We start from the raw sequence: 21,493 nt of genomic DNA, 5'->3' as shown, positions 1-21,493 counted from the left end.
CAGGGCAGAATTAAGCTTCATGGTGAAACCTTGAGCCTCCTCCCAGGACCAGGAATTTTTCTGCGAGCTCAGACTGGGAGGAACTGGAGGAATTTGGCCTTCCTTGCTGCCAGGCTGCTGGGGACAGTCCCCATCGACTGATTCCTCACTGTCCTCAGTCTCACCCCATGAAAAGCCAGGAGGGCACATCCCTCCTGCCAGCATCCTTTTCCTCACCCTCCACAACCTCCTTTTCCTTGGTCTCCATTCCCCTACCACCCTCAGAAACCTCTGCCAAGGCCACATCCCCAACACCTCCAAAGGGAAGGGACAGATCTGGAGCCCCCCCCTGCAGCCAAGAGCCCAATTCCCTCAGCAAAACTCAGCCAAATAAGTCAAAAAGTCAAAAATCTTCCTGTCTGGCTCCAGGGCAGGGAGCATCCCAGGGTAGAAACAGTGCTCCTGTCACTGGACAGAGAGGTAATTTGATAATTAGTAATCGGGTGTTTATACCAGCCCCAAAATGCTGGAAAATCTGGCATTTTTCAGTGACATCCCTGGCAGTGTCCCAAGGAAAAGCACCTGGGGCAGTTTGCAGAGCCCAAGAGCCCCCTCCAGTCACACTGTCCCTGCTCTCCAGGGTGAATCACATCCTTTCCTCCACCCACTGGGGTTTTCCTGCCACTCAGTGGATTTCAGGTTTCCTAAATCATTTGCTGTGAAACCACCTCTGCCTCCAGGGACCCATTTTCTTCTGGTGGATCAACACAGAAGTTTCCTCCTAGAAACCTGAAATGCTCTAATCATGTTTTTCACAGGACTCCTGGCCCTACCTCCTGGGGAACCCAACAGAGGGAAAAAAAAACCTTAAGAAAAAGGTCTGAAAAATCACTGAACATCCACAGTGAAGCCCAAGACTCCCGGGGAACTGCAGTGAGCAGGGGGCTGGGGTGGGATGACATCCTTAAAGATCCTAAAGACTCCCTCTAGCACGATGACCTTAAAGGTCTTCTCCAACCAGAACGATTCTAGGATCCCTATGATCTCTGGGGGGGTCAGCAGAGCAGCCCCCAACCCCACAGCCAGGTGATGGCTCAGCCTCACCCCTACCCCGGGACCCCCCCCTGAGGGGTCCCACTGTCCCCAGCCCTGCAGCCAGGGGATGGCTCAGCCTCATCCCCACCCCAGGAGCCCCCCGAGGGGTCCCACTGCCCCCAACCCCTCATCCAGGCGATGTCCCAGCCTTAAGCCCACCCCAGGGATCCCCCTGAGGGGTCCCGCTGCCCCCACCCCTCATCCAGGCAGTGCTCCAGCTTTACCCCCGGACACCCCCGAGGGATCCCACTGTCCCACGTCCCGCATCCAGGTGATGGCTCAGCCTCACCCCAGGAGCCCCCCGAGGCGTCCCGTTGCCCCCAACCCATCAGCCAGGGGATGGCTCAGCCTCATCCCGACCCCGGAACCTCCCCGAGGGTCCCACTGCCCCCAACCCCACAGCCAGACGATGCCCCAGCCTCACCCCCACCCCAGAACCCCCCCGAGGGGTCCCCCTGCCTCCCACCCCGCATCCAGGCAATGTCCCAGCCTCACCCCAGGAGCTCCCCGAGGGGTCCCGCTGCCCCCAACCCATCAGCCAGGGGATGTCCCAGCCTCACCCCCACCCCGGAACCCCCCCGAGGGGTCCCGCTGCCCCCCACCCCCATCCAGGCGATGCTCCAGCCTCACCCCAGGAGCACCCCAAAGGGTCTCGCTGCTCCCAACCCCGCATCCAGGATATATCCCAGCCTCACCCCCACCCCGGGAGCCCCCCGACGGGTCCCGCTGCCCCCCGCCCCGGTGCTGGGCTCTGCGCGGAGCCTCAGCCGCTTTCCCACGCAGAGCCCACGGAAGGTGCCTCTAGAGGGAGCTGCCCAGCTCCCCATCTATGGTCCGGGGTTGGGTTTCTTTTTTTTTTTTTTTTTTTTTTTCCCTTCCTCTCTTCTTTTCCCTCCCCCCCACCCCCCCCGGTTCGCTTCCTTCTCCCGCGCCGCGCTCCGGGGAGGAAGAGGAGGAGGAGGCGGGGATGGAGCAGCCCCAAACCGGGATGCGGTGACTGCCCGGGACCCCTCGGCCTGCCTGGTCCCCTCCGGGATACGGTAACGAACCCAAACTTCTCCGGGTTGAGTTATCGATATTCACCCAGCGGGCCCGGCCATGGATGGGGGGGAAGGAGGTACCGGGGTGGGGGGGTCCCGGCAAAGCCCCCAGGGCCTCATCCTGCACCACCCGGAGTAGCGAGGTTCAAGTACACGGGGGTGCCTCAGCAGGCAGCGCTCAGATGGGCTGAAAGTTCTGGCTCTGAGCCCATCGTGTCCCCAAAGAGGGACTTGTCGCCTCTTTTAATTATGTTTTATCCCGTCGAGTTTCCGCCCTCCCTTCCCTCTCCGTCCCTTTCCTCCCAAGCGAGGCCGCGGTGGTGACAGCCCCCCCGACACCCCCCCCCCTCCCTTGATATCCCCCCCCCTCCGGCATCCCTTCCCCTCCCCTGATATCCCCCCCCCCTCCGGCATCCCTTCCCCCCCCCCCCGGAATCCCCACCCCTGGCAGAGCTCGGGGTTGGGGGGATCGTGGGAGCTGTGGGGGGGAAGGGTTGTGCCAAGCTGGGGCCACGGGTGACAGCCCTGTCACCCCACTTTGAGCTGTGACCTCAGGCACGGGCATGACACACGTGGCTTTAGAGCTTTGCAGCCCCGGGGACGTCGGGGCTGTGGGGTTATGGGGTTGTTGGGGGGCTTTGGTTGTGATGTCTGCAGCTTTTGGGGTCCAGCTGGCCCCAGTGCCGTGCTGGGGGGGTGACCACGAAACTGGGCAAACTCAGCTGTTTGGGGGTTTGTGCTGGGAGGAGCTGTGCTCAGAGAGGCAGGGATGGAGTGGGGTGCAGGAATCCTGGGGGATCTCAGTCCTGGAGAAGGGGATCTGCCCTGCACCCCATGGGATGGAATTGTCCCCATGTGTGGGCCAAAGGACTGACCTGTGAAATGCTGGTTCCAGAGGTTGCTCCGGGCATTGCCTGGAACAGGAGCTTCATGGAGATGTTGAGGGGTGACTCAGAGCCCCCACAACTGGGTTTGTCCATACAGACCCCAAATGTTCCTGCAGATCCTCTCCCCTCTTCCAGCTTGGAATTCTGCCCCCTCCACTGGGCCTGTCCCAGCATTTTCCCTGCACCCAGGCACTTTCCTTTGGAGAAAAGTGGGGAGAAGTGGTCAGTGGGTCACAAGGGAGGGCACAAAAGAAATGTGCAAAAGTCCTTTAAGCACAGGAGATGAGGGTGAAATGAGAGACAGCTGAGGCAAAGGTTTGGGTTGGGTTTTTTTTTAATTAGTAAAGGCTGGCATGTGCCAGGAAGGTTTCTTTGCGTGGCACGTGCTCATTAATAAAGATAAGATTCCCATTCCATCTTGGGGGTGTTCTAAATCCACATCCTAAGTGCTGCCTGCTGCTTTTAACCCTTTGAGACCTTCTATGAGGCCCCAAAAATCACGGTGGAGCTGAACCTTAACAGCAGCTTCCCCCAGCTCCTTCCTCAGCCTTATCTCAGGCCCTGCAGAACTTTCATTTTCCACAGCCTGGGGCTGGTTTCAAGTATGTGGGTGTCACATCCTCCTTGTGCCCTTCCCTAAGAAAGGAGAAAGAGGGTGAATCCCAAGGGCCTGGGGCTGGGAAGCAGGAGGAATGGGGGAAGCAGGAGGGATGGGGGAAGCAGGAAGAATGGGGGAAGCAGGAGGGATGGGGGAAACAGGAGGGATGGGGGAAGCAGGAGGGATGGGGGAAACAGGAGGGATGGGGGAAGCAGGAGGGATGGGGGAAGCAGGAAGGATGGGGGAAGCAGGAGGGATGGGGGGAGCAGGAGGGATGGGGAAGCAGGAGGAATGGTGGAAGCAGGAGGGATGGGGGCAGCAGGAAGGATGGGGGAAGCAGGAGGGATGGGGGAAGCAGGAGGAATGGGGGAAGCAGGAAGGATGGGGGAAGCAGGAGGAATGGGGGAAGCAGGAGGGATGGGGGCAGCAGGAGGAATGGGGGCAGCAGGAGGGATGGGGGAAGCAGGAAGAATGGGGGAAGCAGGAGGGATGGGGGAAACAGGAGGGATGGGGGAAGCAGGAGGGATGGGGGAAACAGGAGGGATGGGGGAAGCAGGAGGGATGGGGGAAGCAGGAAGGATGGGGGAAGCAGGAGGGATGGGGGGAGCAGGAGGGATGGGGAAGCAGGAGGAATGGTGGAAGCAGGAGGGATGGGGGCAGCAGGAAGGATGGGGGAAGCAGGAGGGATGGGGGAAGCAGGAGGAATGGGGGAAGCAGGAGGGATGGGGGAAGCAGGAGGAATGGGGGAAGCAGGAGGGATGGGGGCAGCAGGAGGAATGGGGGCAGCAGGAGGGATGGGGGAAGCAGGAGGGATGGGGGGAGCAGGAGGGATGGGGGAAGCAGGAGGGGTGGGGGCAGCATCATTTTTGGTCCTGGAGGGGATGATCTGAGGCACTGGGAGCCCCAGCAGAGCCTGGCAGTGAACTGGTCGGGGTGCTCACTCGGTTTGCAGGAGGAAAGGGGGGGTTGGGGCCCTCCCTGGGGAGCAGGTTGGGACCCAGCAGGCTGGTCCCGAGTGGGTGTGTGCAGCAGGGCTGGGGTGACCTCTGCTGCGAGGGCAGAAAGCGCGGGAAGAAACCGCGGTGAAAAAGAAACCGAAAATCCAAGTTCCTGTTTGATGCCGGCCAGAGGCGTGGGCTGCCACTTCCCAAGGCCTTGTCAAGCTGAGGAATGATCACACGAGTCAGGCAGCTGCCTCTGGGCCACCAGATTCCTGTGCTCGGTAGCCACCCTGCGTGCTGGATGCTGCATCCCTAATTCCCTGTGCCTGGAAGCTGAGGTCTGGGCCAGAGGCAGTGGGACACAACTCGGTCATTCTTGGACCAAACTAAAAGCTCCAGAGGCAGCAGAACTCTGTGGCTGGATGTGTCCACGTCCTCTTCAATGCTCAGAACAGCCTCGGGACGGAGCAGGGGAAAATTGGAAGAAATTTCCTGCTGCTTTGCTCACCCACAGACTCCGGGGAGCTGCTCCAGGCTGGGCTTGCCCGGTTCCGATGCAGGGCGGGCTGGGGCTTTGCAGAGCATCCGAGGAGGGGCTGGGGATGAAGCCTGGGAAGGTTTCCTCTCCGGAGGAGGGGACAGAGGCACAGACATCCCACTCCAAGCACTCCCTGAGCTGTGTCCATCACATCCCAGAGCAGAGAAGAGCAAGGAGAGGAGCAGCTCTGCAACCCGGGGCTCTGGTTTTTTGGGGCAAGTGGAGCCAGCTCTCCTCCCAGCTCTCCCCCTCCATCCCAGCTCCTGATCCTCAGCGTGTTTTCACTTTTTCCTTGGATGGAGATGTTTGAGGTTGGGGAGGAAAAGGAGGAAATCCTGTCCTCGGAGGTGGGGAGGAAAAAACAGCAGCTCCATCAGGGTGTCACTGGGGCTCAGGTTGCAAACACACCCCAGTTTCCCAAAGCCAGGCTGGGGAGTTTTGCATTTCCAGCCCCCACCACACCTTGACTGCAGCCTGAACTCCACATTCCCATTTATGGTCTCAATTTATTTTGCCTTCTGAATAATCCCCAGTTGGGCCATGTGTTGCACTTCTCGACAGGGGTGGGGATTTATCCACAACCTGTGCTTTTTAATTTAATTTTTTTTTTTTTTCCTCACCCCCCCCAATGATACAATTGAAGTTTCTGGGGGTCAGTATTCATATTTAGCCCTGTAGAGGTCTGGCCAGGGAACATGTACGGGCATGCCAAGAGCAGGGCCACAGGAGCTGCAATATTCTGTGTCTAACCCCAAGAGCAACTGGGTGGCCTCCCTTCCTCCTCTGCAAAACCCAAGGGGTGAGCTCAGTGCAATGAGCAGAGAGGGAAAAAGGAGCTGCAAGTCAGCCCTAAATTACTGACCCGGGTGTAGGATACTTGTGGATTGCAGGTGAGGGGCAACATGAGCCATGCATTTGGCTCTCATTTCATTTTCTTGTTCTGAGAAGGGAATAGGAAACAAACAGAGGGAATCAGAGCCTCTGGAGTCAGGCAAACAGAGTGCTCATCTCTTGGAGAAGTTGGGGGAAACAAGCTGGAGGTGCTTGCAAGGAGAAATGGGTGCTGGGGCTGCAGATCCCAGCAGCTTGAGAGGGTCAGGGCTTGCTTTGCTCTTGCTGGGCTTTGAACCATGCTGGCTGCAGCTCTGGGTGCAGCCAGGGAGTCATAGACATTATTTTTTTTTTTTGTGCTCTTATTTTTTTTGCTCTCATCCCAACGTGAAGCCACTGCAGATGCTGCTGCTCTTGTCTGGGCTGACTTAGAGCTGCTGTGGGTCAGAGGCTCAGTGGCAGGTTTCCAGCAAGGGTGGGGAGGTGGTGGGGTTGGGTGACTTTTTTTTTTTTTTTTTTTTTTTTTTTTTTCTCCTGGGATTTGACTTGTGGGGCAAACAAATTACTGAGAAGAATCAGGAAGCGAGGAAAAATCCAGCCCTGGGGCTTGGTGTGGCAGGAATCAGGGAGCAAGGTGCTGGGAAGGGAGGAGCCCAGTTGCTGGCAGAGGTAAAAGCAGAGAGGTAAAAACTCTGCCCAGCACGTGGCTCACCCAAAGGGGCTTCTTAGGGTTGGCTTGGGAGGTGGGGGAGGGAGCAAGGGGCTGGGGGGCTCCCCTGTCCCCATGGGCTGCTCATAACCTGCCTGATTTACTCTCTCTGCTCCCTGCAGGTGAAGCTGACACCCTGAGCATCTCTGTGATGGCCTCAGGGAAGGATGGGGACCCCCCAGGGGACCCCCCAGGGACCCACAGACGCCGGGGGAGCCGTGGGCACAGGATGCCCCAAGAACTCAACACAGGTAAAAATCTTCCTCTGCAGGGGAGGAAGTGTTTTCAACCCATGCTTTCCCCCTCCACACTGTGTTTCTTTGAAAAGATGGTTAGTTTGTGGGGTTTGGTATTTTTCTTCTTTTTTTTTTATTTATTTTATTTATTATTTTTTAATTTTCATTTAATTTAATTTCTTTTAATTAATTTATTTTAATTTAATTTTAATTTAATTTAATTTCTCCATGCCTCTAGGTCGGGTCTTTTGGAGGATGGGGATAACCCCACCAGCTCCATAAAATGATGTTGAGTTGAACTGGGAGAGAACTTGGGAGAGAGATTAGTGCTGTGGGCAGCAAGGAGGGCTTGAAAGACATCAGAGAAAAATTTTGGAGAAAATAAGGGTGCAGGGAGCTGTGGGCCTGGGACACACTGACAGCTCTGCCTGGCCACAGCCCCAGGGCACAGGGGTTGGGACAGATCACCCCAGTGGCTTTGAGACTCCTGCCTTTTGTCCCTTACTTTCCCTCCCCTAAGCACAAGAGAGTGAAAAGTCTGATGTTTAAAACTGGGAGAGAAACTCTCCTGGCTGGGTTGGTTTCAGTCTTGCTGAAACCAACCCCTGAGCTCAGGGTTCTGACGTGTCCTGGCTTAGCAGTGATGAAAAGTTCCAGTTCCCCAGTCTTCAGAAACAGTTCAGTCCTTTTCTCCTGTGCCCCCAGTCCCAGACTGGGCAATGGTGGTTGACACTAAGGAGTGAAACTGGGAATGGGGCTGAAAGGAACTTGGGGGAAACCTCAGCTCCTGTTTCATCCCCAAGTGATAAAATGTCACTGCACAGAGGGCTGTGACACACAGGTGGCTTCTTAACCTGTTTTGCAGGTGGTAAATAAGGCTGAGTCACTGTCAATAATGAGGTCAGAAGCTGTATCTAACTGGTTGTGTGGTTGAGCTCAGGTCCAGCTCTGAGCTGTTTTATTGGGCTGATAAAGGTATTTATACCCTGGGATGGCTGGGACTCCTCTGCCTCTCTGTACCACTTGGGCTAGATCCTGCGTGGATACACTGGAAGAAAAAAAAAATAGCCTCTCCTTCCCTTCCCAAAGTCTACATGGCATGAAAATAAATAAATAAGAGGAGTTGTTTATGTACACTGATTTCCTGTTGAAGGAGATGCTGGTGTGAAAACCAGTGAGAGGATCAGGCCCTGAGCTGTAACCACACTGTTTTACAGTCATGCTTCCTGGACACCTACAAACATTTACTGGCATCCCTCTGGTTCCCAGAACTCAGGGGGGGTCCATCTGGGATTTAGAACTGGGATCTCTGCACTCCTCTTAGGCAGAAGCCTCGTGGCCTCCAGCAGAGGCAGAATCATGGAGCTTCAACCCACAAGTGCTATGGGATTCTGGAGCAGAAAGTGGCTTTTGTTAATGGGTATTTGGGCTTTTGTTAATGGGTATTGAGCCTGGGTTCCATTTAGGGCTCACTTGCTCCCTGTGTTGCTCTTTGGATGGGGTAGGAAGGGATTTCCCTGCTGCTCAAGGATTTGCTTGAGCATCATTCTGAGCCCCCCTTGCCCCAATCCTGGCTGAGGGCAGGGACAAGATGCTGCTGCTTCAGTCTGGGCTGGGTGGCAGTTTGCACCTGGGGGGTTTTTTAGGGCATCAGAGACAAAACCAGAAGTTTCACACTCCTGGCTGGATGAACTGAAGTGGGAGAACAACTTAGGTCCTGGGGAGCCATGCAAAGGGAAAACGTGGGGTGGGAAGCCCAACACCAAGGGTGCTGAGCTGAGCTCAGGGCTCAAACTTGAGCAGATGAACCTTGTCCTCCTGCAGCTCTCATCTGAAGCATGGGGGTGGTTATGGGTCCCTGGTCACAGCTGTGGGGGTGGTTTGGATACCTCCATCCAGGCTCAGATCCCTGGGACATTCCCTGGAGGTGACCATGCTCAGCTGCTCTACACTGCAGGGGGACTGAGCCCTGAGGTGGAAATCTTGGGTTTGGGGTCACATTTGGCTCCTGGGTGGCCCACAGGGATCCCAAAGCACTTGGTGAAGAAAGGGAGAGGTTTCACCCTATCCTGGGACCTGGGAAATGGAAAGAGCTTTGGTGGGAGTCTCTGCAAGGATGTCCAAGGTGTCAGGATGTGCATGGCCAGCCCAGCCCCCCCTGCCTCACACTGTGCCCTGTCCCATCCTCAGGTTACCTGGGTTCTCATCTCTCTCTCTGGGTTTCATACAAACCAAACCTTGAGAGGTTGGTCCTGGGTTGTTGGGCTCAGCTCTGGACTTGACTCTGCGTGCCAGGCAAGTCATGAACTGATAAATTGTCACTGAGGGACATCAGCCATGCATCTGGGGACAGCTCTGGATCTCCATCACCTGCAAAATGAGGAAGAAATAACTTGAATTGCTGGTTTAAGCCTGGGATCCATTCTGTAGGAACCAAAACCATTGAAACATACTTGTCCCTGGTGCTTGTGCAGTTCCAGTCTCCAGCAGAGGCTCCAAGTATTGGACCTCCTGTTTAACTGCATCAGTATGTTTTTAAAATATAAAAAAGATAAGGCCAGGAGATTAGCAACTATGGGACAGGTCTCAGCCCAGGCAACACAGAGAAGCAGAGCAAAACCCTGCTTTGAGCCTCTGGCTCTGGGGATCTCTGCACTCCTCTTAGGCAGAAGCCTCGTGGCCTCCAGCAGAGGCAGAATCATGGAGCTTCAACCCACAAGTGCTATGGGATTCTGGAGCAGAAAGTGGCTTTTGTTAATGGGTATTTGGGCTTTTGTTAATGGGTATTGAGCCTGGGTTCCATTTAGGGCTCACTTGCTCCCTGTGTTGCTCTTTGGTGTTGGTGGGACATGGTTGAACATAAGAATTAAAGCAGATTTCTTGAGTCCAGTCCAGTATCAGGACCAGCTATTGCCAGATTAATTTTTGTCTTATCACCAAAGCTGTTTGCTCATTATCCCTGCAAGGAGACTGCTTGAGAATATTGCCCCTCTTTTGGGTGGGGGAAAAAAAAAAGATTTGAGCAGTGCAGGTGCCTCTGGGGAGGGCAGTTTTGCATTTACCTGTCTGGAAGCTCTGCTGGGCAGGATTAGGCTCAGCCTTTGATCCTGGAGGGCATTGCTGGAGGTTTCCCAAGGTGCTGCCTTGCCCCATGGAAGCAAACTCCAACCCATCCATGGTTCTGCTGCTCATCCCACACCTGAATTACAACACCATGAGGTGGAGTGGAGCTTCCCCTGGGGGCAGAAATCTCCAGGGACAGTTCTTGGTTCCCTGGAGCTGTGTTCTCTTTGGAGCCAGTTGCTTTTTTTCCAGGCTGGATCTCTCCCTGTGTACAAACAAATGCACCTCTCAGTGTAGGTGCTGCCTGGCTCCTCAGCCCCAGAGGGATGGATGCTGCCAGGCTGCAGCTGTCATAACTCCAGGGTTGTTTAATTTAGCTGTGGCAAGGTCTGATGGATAACTTCAGTGACACCTGCCAATTTGTACCGTAGTGCAGCTGCTCCCCAGGAGATGGGAACGGGGAGAAATGAAGGATTTTGCAGAGAAAGGCAGATGGGGAACATTTGGCTGGGGTCTGCAGTGGGGATCTTCTTGGGGTAGGACTGGTCTGGGTGCTGGGAGTGTGCTGGGTACCACCACCAACTTCTCTGCTCCGTGCAGGAGAAGTGGATCAGGTCCTCCCTGGCACTCTGGAGGTTCCCAGCAGCTCCTCAGCCCCTTAACACAGCCCTGAGGATCCCCCAGGGAGCCCACCCCTCTCCTCCACAAAGCAAATCTGCATCTTGATGCTTTCACTTCAAGTGGGAGAGACCCAGTGGGTTAACCCCTGGGGGTGGAAAAAAAAAAAAAATGTTCTCTGGTGTTCTCTTATCCCAGTGTTACTAAAAATAGTGCCTGGAGTAACTAAAACCAGGGATTTATTTTATTTTATTTCCTCTTTTGTTCTGGCAACGTTTACCCAGCCTCTTACTGAAACTCTGACTCAGTTGGTTTCGTTTTCGGGCTCCTCTGGAAGGTGAGATTTGTTTATGGCAGCAAATCAACCCTTTCCTGCAAACCAGAAAACAGTCCCCTGAAAACCCAGCCAGCAGGGCTTGTTGTTCCCTTCACCTTTATTTACCCTGCCTGGACAGTGTAACCTGAGTCTCCCCACACCAGGTCCTCTCCCTTCCCTGCACCCCACCCAGGGCTGGGTCCCTCTCCCTGGAGCCACACGTGGGCCAGGTAGATGTGTCCAGCTGGATGAACTCAGTGACAATAAAGTGTGACATGTTTTGGGAGACCTGGGGAGAGGGTTTTCTGGAGCTGGATCCACATTCCTCATGTCCCAGCCCTGGGATATTGCTGGGGCAGGAGCATCTCTGCACTGGAAATGCAGGAACTGCCTGGCCAGGCTGGCAAGGGGAACACTGGGATATTAGAAAAGGGGTTTTTAGCTGAGTGGGGTTTTTTAACTGACTGCAGGGAGCTGCACTGCTGCTGGTGCTGATCTGCTGCATCACTGAGGCCACAATTTGAGGCCAGTTCTGGGCCCCTCAGCTCTTATATTATTATTCAATAATATAGGAATTATATTCAACTAATTGAGTTAGATTTTTGTCAGCTTTTCACCAAAACAGTGAGCCCAGGTGGCCAAGAAGGCCAATGGCATCCTGGGCTGGCTCAGGAACAGCGTGGCCAGCAGGTCCAGGGAAGGGATTCTGCCCCTGTGCTCAGCCCTGGGGAGGCCACAGCTTGAGTCCTGTGTCCAGTTCTGGGCCCCTCAGCTCAGGAAGGAGATTGAGGTGCTGGAGCAGGTCCAGAGAAGAGCAAGGAGGCTGGGAAGGGATCCAGCACAAGTCCTGTGAGGAAGGGCTGAGGGAGCTGGGGGTGTTGAGGCTGGAGAAGAGGAGGCTCAGGGGAGACCTCATCACTCTCTACAACTCCCTGAAAGGAGGTTGGAGAGTTGGGATGATCCCGACGGGATGAGGTTCAACATTCCAAGTGTGCCCAGGTAGCCAAGAATCCCAATGGAATCCTGGATGAGGAAGAGTGTGGCCAGCAGGCCCAGGGAAGGGATTCTGCCCCTGGGGAGGTCACAGCTTGAGTCCTGTGTCCAGTTCTGGGCCCCTCAGCTCAGGAAGGAGATTGAGGCCCAAAGGAGGTGAAGGGATCGAACAGAATTCCTGTGAGGAAGGGCTGAGGGAGCTGGGGGTGTTGAGGCTGGAGAAGAGGAGGCTCAGGGGAGACCTCATCACTCTCTCCAACTCCCTGAAAGGAGGTTGGAGCCAGGGGGGGGTTGGGCTCTTTTCCCAGGCAACTCTCAGCAAGACAAGAGGGCACAAGAGGTCTCAAGTTGTGCCAGGGGAGGTTTAGGTTGGACATGAGAAAGAATTTCTTTCTGGAGAGGGTGCTCAGCCATTGGAATGGGCCGCCCAGGGAAGGGGTGGATTCTCCATCCCTGGAGATATTTCCAAAGAGCCTGGATGTGGCACTCAGTGCCATGGGCTGGGAACCACGGGGGGAGTGGAGCAAGGGTTGGACTTGATAATCTCAGAGGTCCTTAACAACCCAAATAATTCTGGGATTCCCAGATTGTTTGCCAAGGGTGGATGATGGGCAGCACCAGAGTGAGCTTTGCCTCTAGCCTGGGTTTGGCTCTGAGGTTGCTGATGTTGGTGCTGCTGTCCCGTGGGGAGAGCTGCCAAGCACCAGCACTTGAACATCTGGTTTGTGTCATGTCAGGCCTGGAGCTGTCTCATGACAAAAGTGGATTCAAAAGGTGGGCCTGTGCCCTCAGGAACAAGGACTGGCTTCAAAAAAACAAAAAATCAGTTTTCTGAGAGCCAGTTCCTGTTGGATTCTTTTTGTTTCACTGCAGAGCATTTGTTTTATGCAAAACATCTGTTCTGTGCAAACAGCACAAATTCAGGCTGCAAATGAGGGAACGGTGCCCTTCCAACTTGGGAAAGGGGGGGATGAGATGACTTTTGCCTTGATTTTTCTTTCTCTTGTCCCTCTTAGAGGACCAGGTGGCAGAGGAGACAGAAGAAGTGTTCCGGAGCTACGCCTTCCACCGCTACCAGCAGGAGAGAGTGGAGAGAGGGGAGGAGATGCCCGTGGACCCAGAGATCATGGAGATCCAGCAGGAGCTGGGCAGGTACCACACTGCTCCCAACCTAGATGCACATCCTAGATCCATCCCAGACCCACCCCAATGTCCTCTTCCCTTTGGGCAGCACCGAGAGCCAGGTGGGGAAGCGTTTGGCCATCATTGGGGACGACATCTACAAGCGGTATGACCCTGAGTTCTGCTGCATGCTGACATCCTTGCAGCTCACCAAGGAGAATGCCTATGAGTGCTTCACCAATATAGCTTCCAGGTAAGGCCACCAGCTCCCTGGGTGTGGGTTGGATGCCTGGAGAAAGGTCAGCTGGGGTGTGATGTCCTGGGTTAAACCCTCGTCCCCCTCCCCAGCTCTGCCGCAGGACGCAGACGCCGTCTGCTCAGGCTTCATCCACCACCCCTGGGTTGAGCTCTCAGTGATCTCACTGTGCTTTCTGCCTCTCTGTTCTTCCTCCTGGGCACTGTCTGGACAGGCTTCACCCAAAAGTCATCTCACAGGCTTTGCACGAGCTGATGAGGGTCAGAAAACCCAGGGGACACACCTGTGTATCAGTAACCAAGCCAACGTCCCAGCTCCCCTCCAGGGGCATGACCACCCCTGGACCAAGGCAGCCCTGCTGCTGGTCCCACTCCTGCTGGGATGTCCTGAGGGCTCGGGCTTTCCAGAGGCACAAAGCAGGCTGTGAGGACAGGCAGGTACTTGCTACACTTGGCACGATCCCTGTGGAACAGGATCAGAGTAGCCCAGGATGGGGGATGCTCTGTAGCCCTGCAGCCAGCTCACACAGGTGATGCTCACCCAGTTCACCCACTCAGAGCTCAGCAGTGGGGTGAGGAGTGAAGGCAAACACTGGGCCAGCCCATTGCCCTGCTTGCCTGAGCCACATGCTTGGATGGAAGTGACCATCCCGGGGCTCAGCCATCACCTTTCTCTGTTTGGAGGGAAACCAAGACCCTACTCACATTAAATGCATTGCCCAGGGTCACGCAGGAGAGGAGCCAAGGTCCCTGAGTTCCCAGGCTGATCACAGCCCCATCCCCAGTGTGTCTGTTTTCTAACTGCCTCTCTTCTGTCCTCTTCCTGCTCCCCTGTCCTTGGGAACCATCCTGCACTGCCAGCCTGAGGCAGTAACACACCACAAACAGGTAAATGAACACCTCTGTCCCTCTCCTGGTGCCACCTCCTTTTCTGTTGTTCCTCCTCGGGCTCTCAACGTGCCTCTGCCACCTGCACCCAGTGGCAGCTCCACACCAAGGTGCTGCAGAGGACAGGGCACCAGAATAAATCACAGGGCCTGAGTCTGCTCGGTTTAGAATAATCTTTTTCCCCTCCTTGCTTGCCTTGCCTGGAATCAGGATGAAAAAAAAAAAACACTTTAAAAATGGGTAAATAAATCAGTGCCAAACCTGCCCCCAGTGATGCAGTTTGTACCCACAGCAACCAAAACCTGGATCAGGACATCTGGGCACATTTTGGAGCCCTCCCAGCCCTTGGGAGTGTCAGGCTGAGGCAAGATCAGATCAGGTTTGGGTCTTGGAGGGTTTCATTTATGCAGGAAAAGGGAAAATCCTGTTCTGACATGCTGTGGCCTCAGATATACTTTAACTTCCTTACCTCGGGGCACAAGCAGAGGATGTTTTGGGAGGTTCCTGCCCCTGACTGCTGAGTTGCTGCAGCCTCTTGGCTTCACCCTCCCCCAGTTCCAGCTTACCTGGTTTAACAACCATGCCCATGGAAGCACAGGACCAGCAAGCAGCAGGTGAGGGCAAGGCAGGATGAGTTGGAAGGTCACCACCCCAAAGCTTCCACTCCAGCAATTTGGAGCCTGTGGTTGTGTAGAGAGAATTGGGAAGTTTCCTTTTCCCTGGGACAACCCTGACCCAGCTCCCTGAGGCAAGCAGTACTTCTGGTTGTGTTTATTCTGCTCTGCAAGCTCCTCCTGGCTTTGGGTGGCCACGTGTCACTCAGCCACAAGGTGTCTGGGATGTCCTCCTGGCTGGGATGCTCCTGGAGCTGCTGGAGAACCACATGGGCTGGGATGCAGAGCAGCAGGGATTCCATGGAATCACAGAATGCCAGGTTGGAAGGGACCTCCAGGATCATCTGGTCCAACCCTTCTGAATCACACAGAATCACAGAATACACCGAGTTGGAAAGGACCCATCAGAAATTGGTGATGTGAGGTGTCCCAGCACCCCATGGAGCTGAAACTTAAAACTTCCCAGTGAGGGAATCCACCACTTCCCCTGGGAGACCATTCCAGTGTCTGACTGTCCTCAGAGTGAAAAATTTTCCCCTTGTGTTCAATCCAAATCTCCCCAGGAGCACCTTGTGCCCATTTCCCCTCGTTCTGTCCATGGGATTCTTTGTATGGGAATCTCCATCTGTGCAGCCCCCTTTAATTACTGCAACACTGTAATAAGGTCTCCCCTAAGCCTTCTCTTCTCAAGGCTGAACCAACCCATTTTTCTCAGCCTCTGCTCATATGGCAGGTTCTCCAGTCCTCATTGCTCTTCTCTGGACCCTCTCCACACCTTTTTTTTTGTAAAGCAGGGACTCAAACGGGACACGAAATCCCGGTGCGTTCCGACGCGGCCGCCGAGCGCAGCGGGAGGAGGAGGAGGAGGATTTTAATTCTTTTTTTTTTTTGTCTTTTGTGGCTTCGTTTCAGCTTGTTTGAGAATGACATCAACTGGGGCAGGGTGATTGCTCTGCTGGGCTTTGGCTACCGCATGGCCATCCACGTCTACCAGCAGGGCATCCCGGGCTTCCTGCGCCGCATCGCCCGCTACGTGGCCGAGTTCATGCTGCGGAACCGCATCGCCCGCTGGATCGCCCAGCAGGGAGGATGGGTGAGCCCCTGGGGACCCCAACTTTATCCCCAAAAGGGGGGGTTGCCGGGCTGAAGGGAGCTGGGTTCCAACCCCGGGTGAAAGGTGGAGCTGGGGATTCAAGAGTGAGGCTGCAGGGGTGCAAAGCGGAGCTCCCCCCCCTCTGCCTCTCCGGGTCTGACGTGTTCTCTGGTTTTTCTCTGTTTCCCTCTCAGGAGGCTGCACTCCATCTGGACAATATTTATGTGAAGTACATCCTGGTGGTGGTGTCCCTGGTCATGGTGGGACATTTAGTGGTACGACACTTCTTCAGGTCCTGATTGAGGTGGGGGCAGAAGCTGGGAGGGGGGAAGGGGCCAAGCTCGCTCTGGGTTCTCTGCTCTGCGTTGACATCTCCCAAGAAAAGGAGGATTCAAGGAACCTCCAAGAGAGAGAGCAGCTTGGACCAGGGGAACCTCCTGCCAAAGGGTCTCTGCCATCTACACGGGTGCCACCAGAGAGAAGCAATTGGGGTGGGGGGAAGGCTCGACTTGGGTGTCTGGCTGGGGACACCAGGGGACACTCCTGGCATGCAGCAGTGGGGCAGAGCCAAGAGTCTGGAGGAACAAATGTCTTGCTGTACTAATGCCACTGTGTGAGAGTGGTCTTGGCCACTCCCTGGGGCTGGTGCAGAGCTCCCTGGGTGCTGCTGGCTCTCATCTAGACCATACCTGCATTTGAGGAGGGGTTGCTGCCATTGTTCAAGTCACTGGAGGGACAAACCAGCATTACAAACCCCTTGGGGTTTTGCTTTCACCTCCCCTCTGTTCCTGACCTCAAGTCCATGAGGCTTCTCTTTCCTTACAGCAAGCACTCCTACCCCTTGATACAGAAACACACTGACTGCCTGGGAGCTGACAGTCCCTGGTGTCCCCTGGTGTCCCCTGGTGTCCCTTGGTGTCCCCTGGTGTCCCCTGGTGTCCCCTGCCCCAGCCTGGAGAGCTGCAGCTCTTCCCAGGGCTGATGCAGGTGCTGGGCTGCAGCCTCTCAGCCCCCCAGGAGCTCCAAGGCTTTGTGCCAGCACCCAAGGGAAGCACCAGGAGGTTTCCAAACACTAAGGAGCTGTGGAGTGGCTCAGGATGGGTGCAGACAGCCTGCCTGCCCTCCCACTGGTCCTGCTGGGGAATTCCAGACACTGCAATTCCAGATGCTGCAAACCAGCAGCCCCAGGGAGAGCATTGGGGCTCCCTTGCTCCTGCTGGAAGGCACTGGAGTTGCACCCCAGCCTTGCAGCAGCTCTTTTATTTTATTTTTTTTCTGAGCTGAGCAAGGCAGCAGGGTGCAGATGTGCCCTGCTTGAGCCCAGGGCTGCAGTGGTTATAGCAGAGCCCAGTGATCTTTCTTTGGGATGTGACTTGACTGTGTTCTGTTCTTCACTCATCCTCCAGAAGGATTTTTTTGGGGGGGCAGAGAGAGGAGAAGCAGGCTCCATTCTCCCATCCCCAATCTTCCTGACTTATGCAAAACAGGGAGAATGTCCCAGTGTGGGCTGCCAGGTTTAGCTCTGTCCTTTTTAGCCCTGGTTTAGCTCTGTGTAAGGCTTGAAACTGTGACTGGCCCAGTCTGAGCCAAACTCCCCCTATTCCTGCATCATCCTGGGGCAGGTGGGGGGAAGGAGCCAGAGAGGGGACCTGTGAAGCACAAAAGGAGCAGTGGTGCTACCTCTGGGTTCCTCTCCTAATGCAGAACCCTCTGGGAGTAGCAAATTCATCACCCTAAAGCCTTCTGGGGTCTTTTGCTTGGCATTGGTCCTGCACCCCAAGCTGGGCACCCCCAGCTCCCCCTTCATCCCTGGGGCACAGGGATCACCAGGGCAGAGCCAGGCTGGCCTGAAGCCCTCCCTGGTGTCACCTTCTGCAGCCCAAGGAGGCTCAGAGAGACCTTGAGAGCTCAGAGAGACCTTGAGGCTCAGAAACCCCTCCAGTATTGCTTCCCCATTTCCCTCATCCCTGCCTTCAGGTGGATTTTTTTTTTCCCCCTCAATGGTTATTTCCCCCCCCTTGCTGTACTTGCTGCTTGTAGCACAAATCCTGCTGGAGCATCCTCCCATCCCTTCTCCTTGCAGCCATCATTTTATAACACTTTTATCCCTCCTATTCCTGCCTCTTTTAACACAAGGCACCAAACCTTCCAGCCTGAACCTGTGTCAGGGTTTTTCTGGGCTTATTTTGACCCTGCCTGGTTCTGTACTATCCCTGGGGGGCTTTGCTTAATGCATTAAAATATTTGTTCTAATATCCCTCTTCTCTACATCTCTGGGTTTGGTTGCTTTGTTTGATCAGTGCTGAACAGCACAATTCTCCATGCTCAGCTTCTGTGGCTCTGCTGCCTCTCTTGGAGCAGCTGAAAGCCCCCCAGACTCCTTTGGCCCCTTCCCAGGATATTTTTTATTCCTGTTCTTTATCCCCACGCAGCTTCGTTCCCCATCATCTCACCTCTGTTCACCTCTCCTGAGCAGATCTGGAGATTTTCCTCAAGATTTCCAGACTTTTCTCTGCTGTGAACCATTCCAACCAACCAATCATCATCTGCAGTTCCTCATCCCCACACTTTACCTTTTTTTTCTGGGTGAAAACACCACCAGATGGAGCCTTTTGGCTGCGATGAAAATCAACTACTAATTGGGTTGGGTTTTTTTTTTCTCTTTTTCCTCTTCAATCAGCCACTTTTTTGGCATCTCACTGGCCTCTGGGCTAGTGGTCTGGTTAGGTTGTGTCTCCAGCAGAGGACCTTGGAAGGAAAACAGTAAAATCAGGTTTTATTCACTACTTCACCCCCACACCCCCAGAACTCTAACAGATGGGGAGAACTTTTGCTCTCTCCTCATCTCATTTGTTCTCATCTGCCAGATCAGGTGTTTCACCTCCCAACTCACCTTCCAGCTGTGAGGACAGCAGACTTGGAACATTTTTCAGCTCTAGGGCAGATCATGAAGCCTTAGGAAAGTCTGTGCTACCAGGCCAGAGAAGGGAACTTTTCCATGTGGTGCTGGAACAAAGGAAAATTCCCATTTTCTCTGTTTTCTCAGGGGATTTGCAGGAAGGGTTGTCTCAGGATATCAGCCTAGTGCCTCCCTTTGCTCTCACCTCTCCCAGCCTGCCTGACACTGGTTACCAAATGGAAAAAAAAAAGCCTCAACTGGGCAACTGCTTTGTAGTGCTGTGTCCTGGCACTGGATGGCACCAGCATCACAGGCACTGGGGGCAGAGAGGGGCTGAGCTCCCACAGAAGGAGGGAAAAAACCCTTTCCAGGTCCCCCCTCTTTGCCCAGGTGACCTGGGGACCCATCAGCACTGGGTGTGAGCCAGGGCATCACTGGTTTGTACTGGAGTGCTGTGGGGGGAAGCCCTGAGTGCTTTAGGGGGGAAGGAGGAGGCTGCAGCAGGGTTGGGTGCCCAAGGTGGGAAGGGGTGGGCAGAGCTCTGCAGGGCTTGGGTGCCCTCCCCAGAGTAGAAACCTCAAAGCCAAAACTCAGCAGAGTTTGGGCAGGGGTCCCACAGGGTCCCATAAGGTCCCACAGGATCCCACAAGGTCCCACAGGATCCCACAAGGTCCCACAGGATCCCACAGATCACCTTGCCTGGATGCTGAAGGTTTTTGGATGCTGGGACTGGTGGTGCCAGGAGCCCTTTTTAACAAAGAAATGTATTTTTGCTATAAAAGTCCCATTTCTGCTGTCAAAAGACATCTCTGCTGTACAAAGGAGAGCTCTAGGTAAAACTGTGCTCTTAGAATAACCCTAAACTTCCCTTCCAGGGCTGAAGCAGCTGCTTGATTCTGCCCTGCTCAACTACAGTGGGGTTTTTTGTTGTGTTTTTGGTTTTTTTTAACCAGTGCAAACTTGGTTTAATGCCCAACCCAGTCACTTATTGCAGCTTCTAGGAAAGCAAAAGCATCTGATGCCCAGAGCAGAAGTTTCTCCCTGCTGCCCAGAGCTCCTGGGGATCCTGCCTCTGGAGCTTTGGCTTCATCTCCTGCTCAGGAAGAGGTGGGAACATTGGAAAACAAAGGCAGAGGATCAGGAGAAGGCTGACCCCCAGCTCCAGGCTACCTCAATTCATTTTGCTGTTTTTTTCTGGCATCAGAACCCCAGAGTTGGGCTGCTCTGTGATGCTTCTGGTACCAACCAGTACCTGCTGGGGCTGCTCAGTGCTGGACTGGGCAGGGAGAGGAACCAAAGGCAGGGGTTGGGCTTTTCCCTTCTCCAGCCAGCCCCAGATCAGCAGCTGGGATGGTTTCAGCCCCACAGTGCTCAAGAGGAGCACCCCAGAGGCAGCAAAGAGGGGGGCAGGGTGGCCAGGGGACAGTGGAGGATACCCAGGGGACAGTGCTGGCCTCAAGGGGACAGTGGAGGATGCCCAGGGGACAGTGCTGGGCATCCAGGGGACAGTGGAGGATGCCCAGGGGACAGTGCTGGGTACCCAGGGGACAGTGCTGGGCACCCAGGGGACAGTGGAGGGTGCCCAGGGGACAGTGCTGGTCCCCAGGGCTGGAGGAGCTGGAGGTGGCTGGAGGTTCTTTCAGCCTCTCCAGACCTATCAAGGGGTGCAGGGAGGAAAAGGGGGAGGGGGGTCCTTTTTGGTGAGGGTTTCTTTCTGCAAGAGGCTACAGCCCAGGAGAGGTGGGAAGGAAGGGAAGGGAGCACAGGGCCAGACACAAAACTCAAGCAGCAGCAGCTCTGGGAGGCTGGAGAGGAGAGGAGCTTCATTCAGGTTATCTTGGGTGCTCAGAAAAATGGGAAAAGTCTGACAAAGGCTCCTATTTATTGAGCCTATCTGACAATTTTTTTTTTTTTTTTTTTTTTTTTTTAACTCCTACCCTCTCCCAGCTCTTTCCCTCTGGATCAGCAGAACCCTGCATGAGCTCTCAGGCTGAGGTCAGAACCACCTCTCTCTCCCTTCTTGCCATTCCTCCCACTCTGAACCAGACCCCAACCCAGCCCTGCCAAGCACTGGGCACAGAGACACCAGTGCCTTACTGGTCAGGACTGGTGGCAGCCTCTGCCAAGTTCTGTGATGGGTTTTACACACATACTTGAAGCCACTATTCTGGTTCTTCCTTCCTTTTTCCCCCAGGATCCAAGCAGGGGGAATTTCACACCTCTTCCTTTTTCCAGGAAGCCCCAGTCCTCTCCCAGCACTGCAGGAAGGGGATGGGGGGGGTGATGGAGCAATGGAGCAGACTTTGCACTGAGCCTGGAAGGAAGGGACTGGTGAGGACCTTTTCTTTCCAGAGGCAGGGAGGAGAAGACAAGCAGAGGTTGGGAGATGGGGAAGGAGCTTTGCCTGCAGATCAGCATCTTGACAAGGCTGTGTGGGACGTGGTGAGGTTGCTTTTACCTGGAAAAAAAAAATATTTTTTTTTCTTTCACAAATATTCTGTTTTAAAATAATGTAATATATATATATGTGTGAAAATAAAAATGGTACATGCAATGCAAACTCTCTGCTGTGCTGCTGAGGGTTTTCTTCCAGGGCTGCTCTGGTCCAGGTTGCCCTTAAGTCTCTGTTGTCCCTTATTTCAGGGCTGCCAGCCCTGCTTGCACTTTTTCTAGCAGGAAGGAGCACACAGGGAGAGAAAACCTGGAGCTGCAGCTTGCTCTGGGCATCTCCTCTGTTGTTCAGGTTGTGGGATGGGCAGTGGCAGGAGTTTTGGTCCC

At 54.7% G+C, this 21,493-nt stretch overlaps 1 protein-coding gene across 1 annotated transcript; it reads left to right on the top strand.

Moving 5' to 3' along the window:
• The first annotated feature begins 1,987 nt into the window (after window positions 1-1,987).
• BAK1 (BCL2 antagonist/killer 1) lies at window positions 1,988-21,275 on the top strand. Its single transcript, XM_071768529.1, has 6 exons — window positions 1,988-2,114; window positions 6,741-6,869; window positions 12,861-12,996; window positions 13,076-13,219; window positions 15,636-15,816; window positions 16,011-21,275. Exons 2-6 carry the CDS (start codon window positions 6,770-6,772, stop codon window positions 16,113-16,115), a joined length of 666 nt encoding a protein of 221 aa, XP_071624630.1. The 5' UTR covers window positions 1,988-2,114; window positions 6,741-6,769; the 3' UTR covers window positions 16,116-21,275.
• The last annotated feature ends 218 nt before the right edge of the window (window positions 21,276-21,493 follow it).

Source organism: Heliangelus exortis, chromosome 25 (assembly GCF_036169615.1).
Source record: "Heliangelus exortis chromosome 25, bHelExo1.hap1, whole genome shotgun sequence".
Classification (NCBI taxonomy): domain Eukaryota; kingdom Metazoa; phylum Chordata; class Aves; order Apodiformes; family Trochilidae; genus Heliangelus; species Heliangelus exortis.
The sequence above is the reverse complement of the archived record's forward strand: the minus strand, read 5'-3'. Positions and strand labels throughout refer to the sequence as shown.

Excerpts from the sequence above, each read along its gene's own strand:
- BAK1 (XM_071768529.1), top strand. The coding sequence starts at position 6,770 with ATGGCCTCAGGGAAGGATGGGGACCCCCCAGGGGACCCCCCAGGGACC. Across the intron at positions 13,220-15,635 it reads TTCACCAATATAGCTTCCAG|CTTGTTTGAGAATGACATCA; the intron begins GTAAGGCCACCA and ends GCTTCGTTTCAG. Across the intron at positions 15,817-16,010 it reads TCGCCCAGCAGGGAGGATGG|GAGGCTGCACTCCATCTGGA; the intron begins GTGAGCCCCTGG and ends TTTCCCTCTCAG.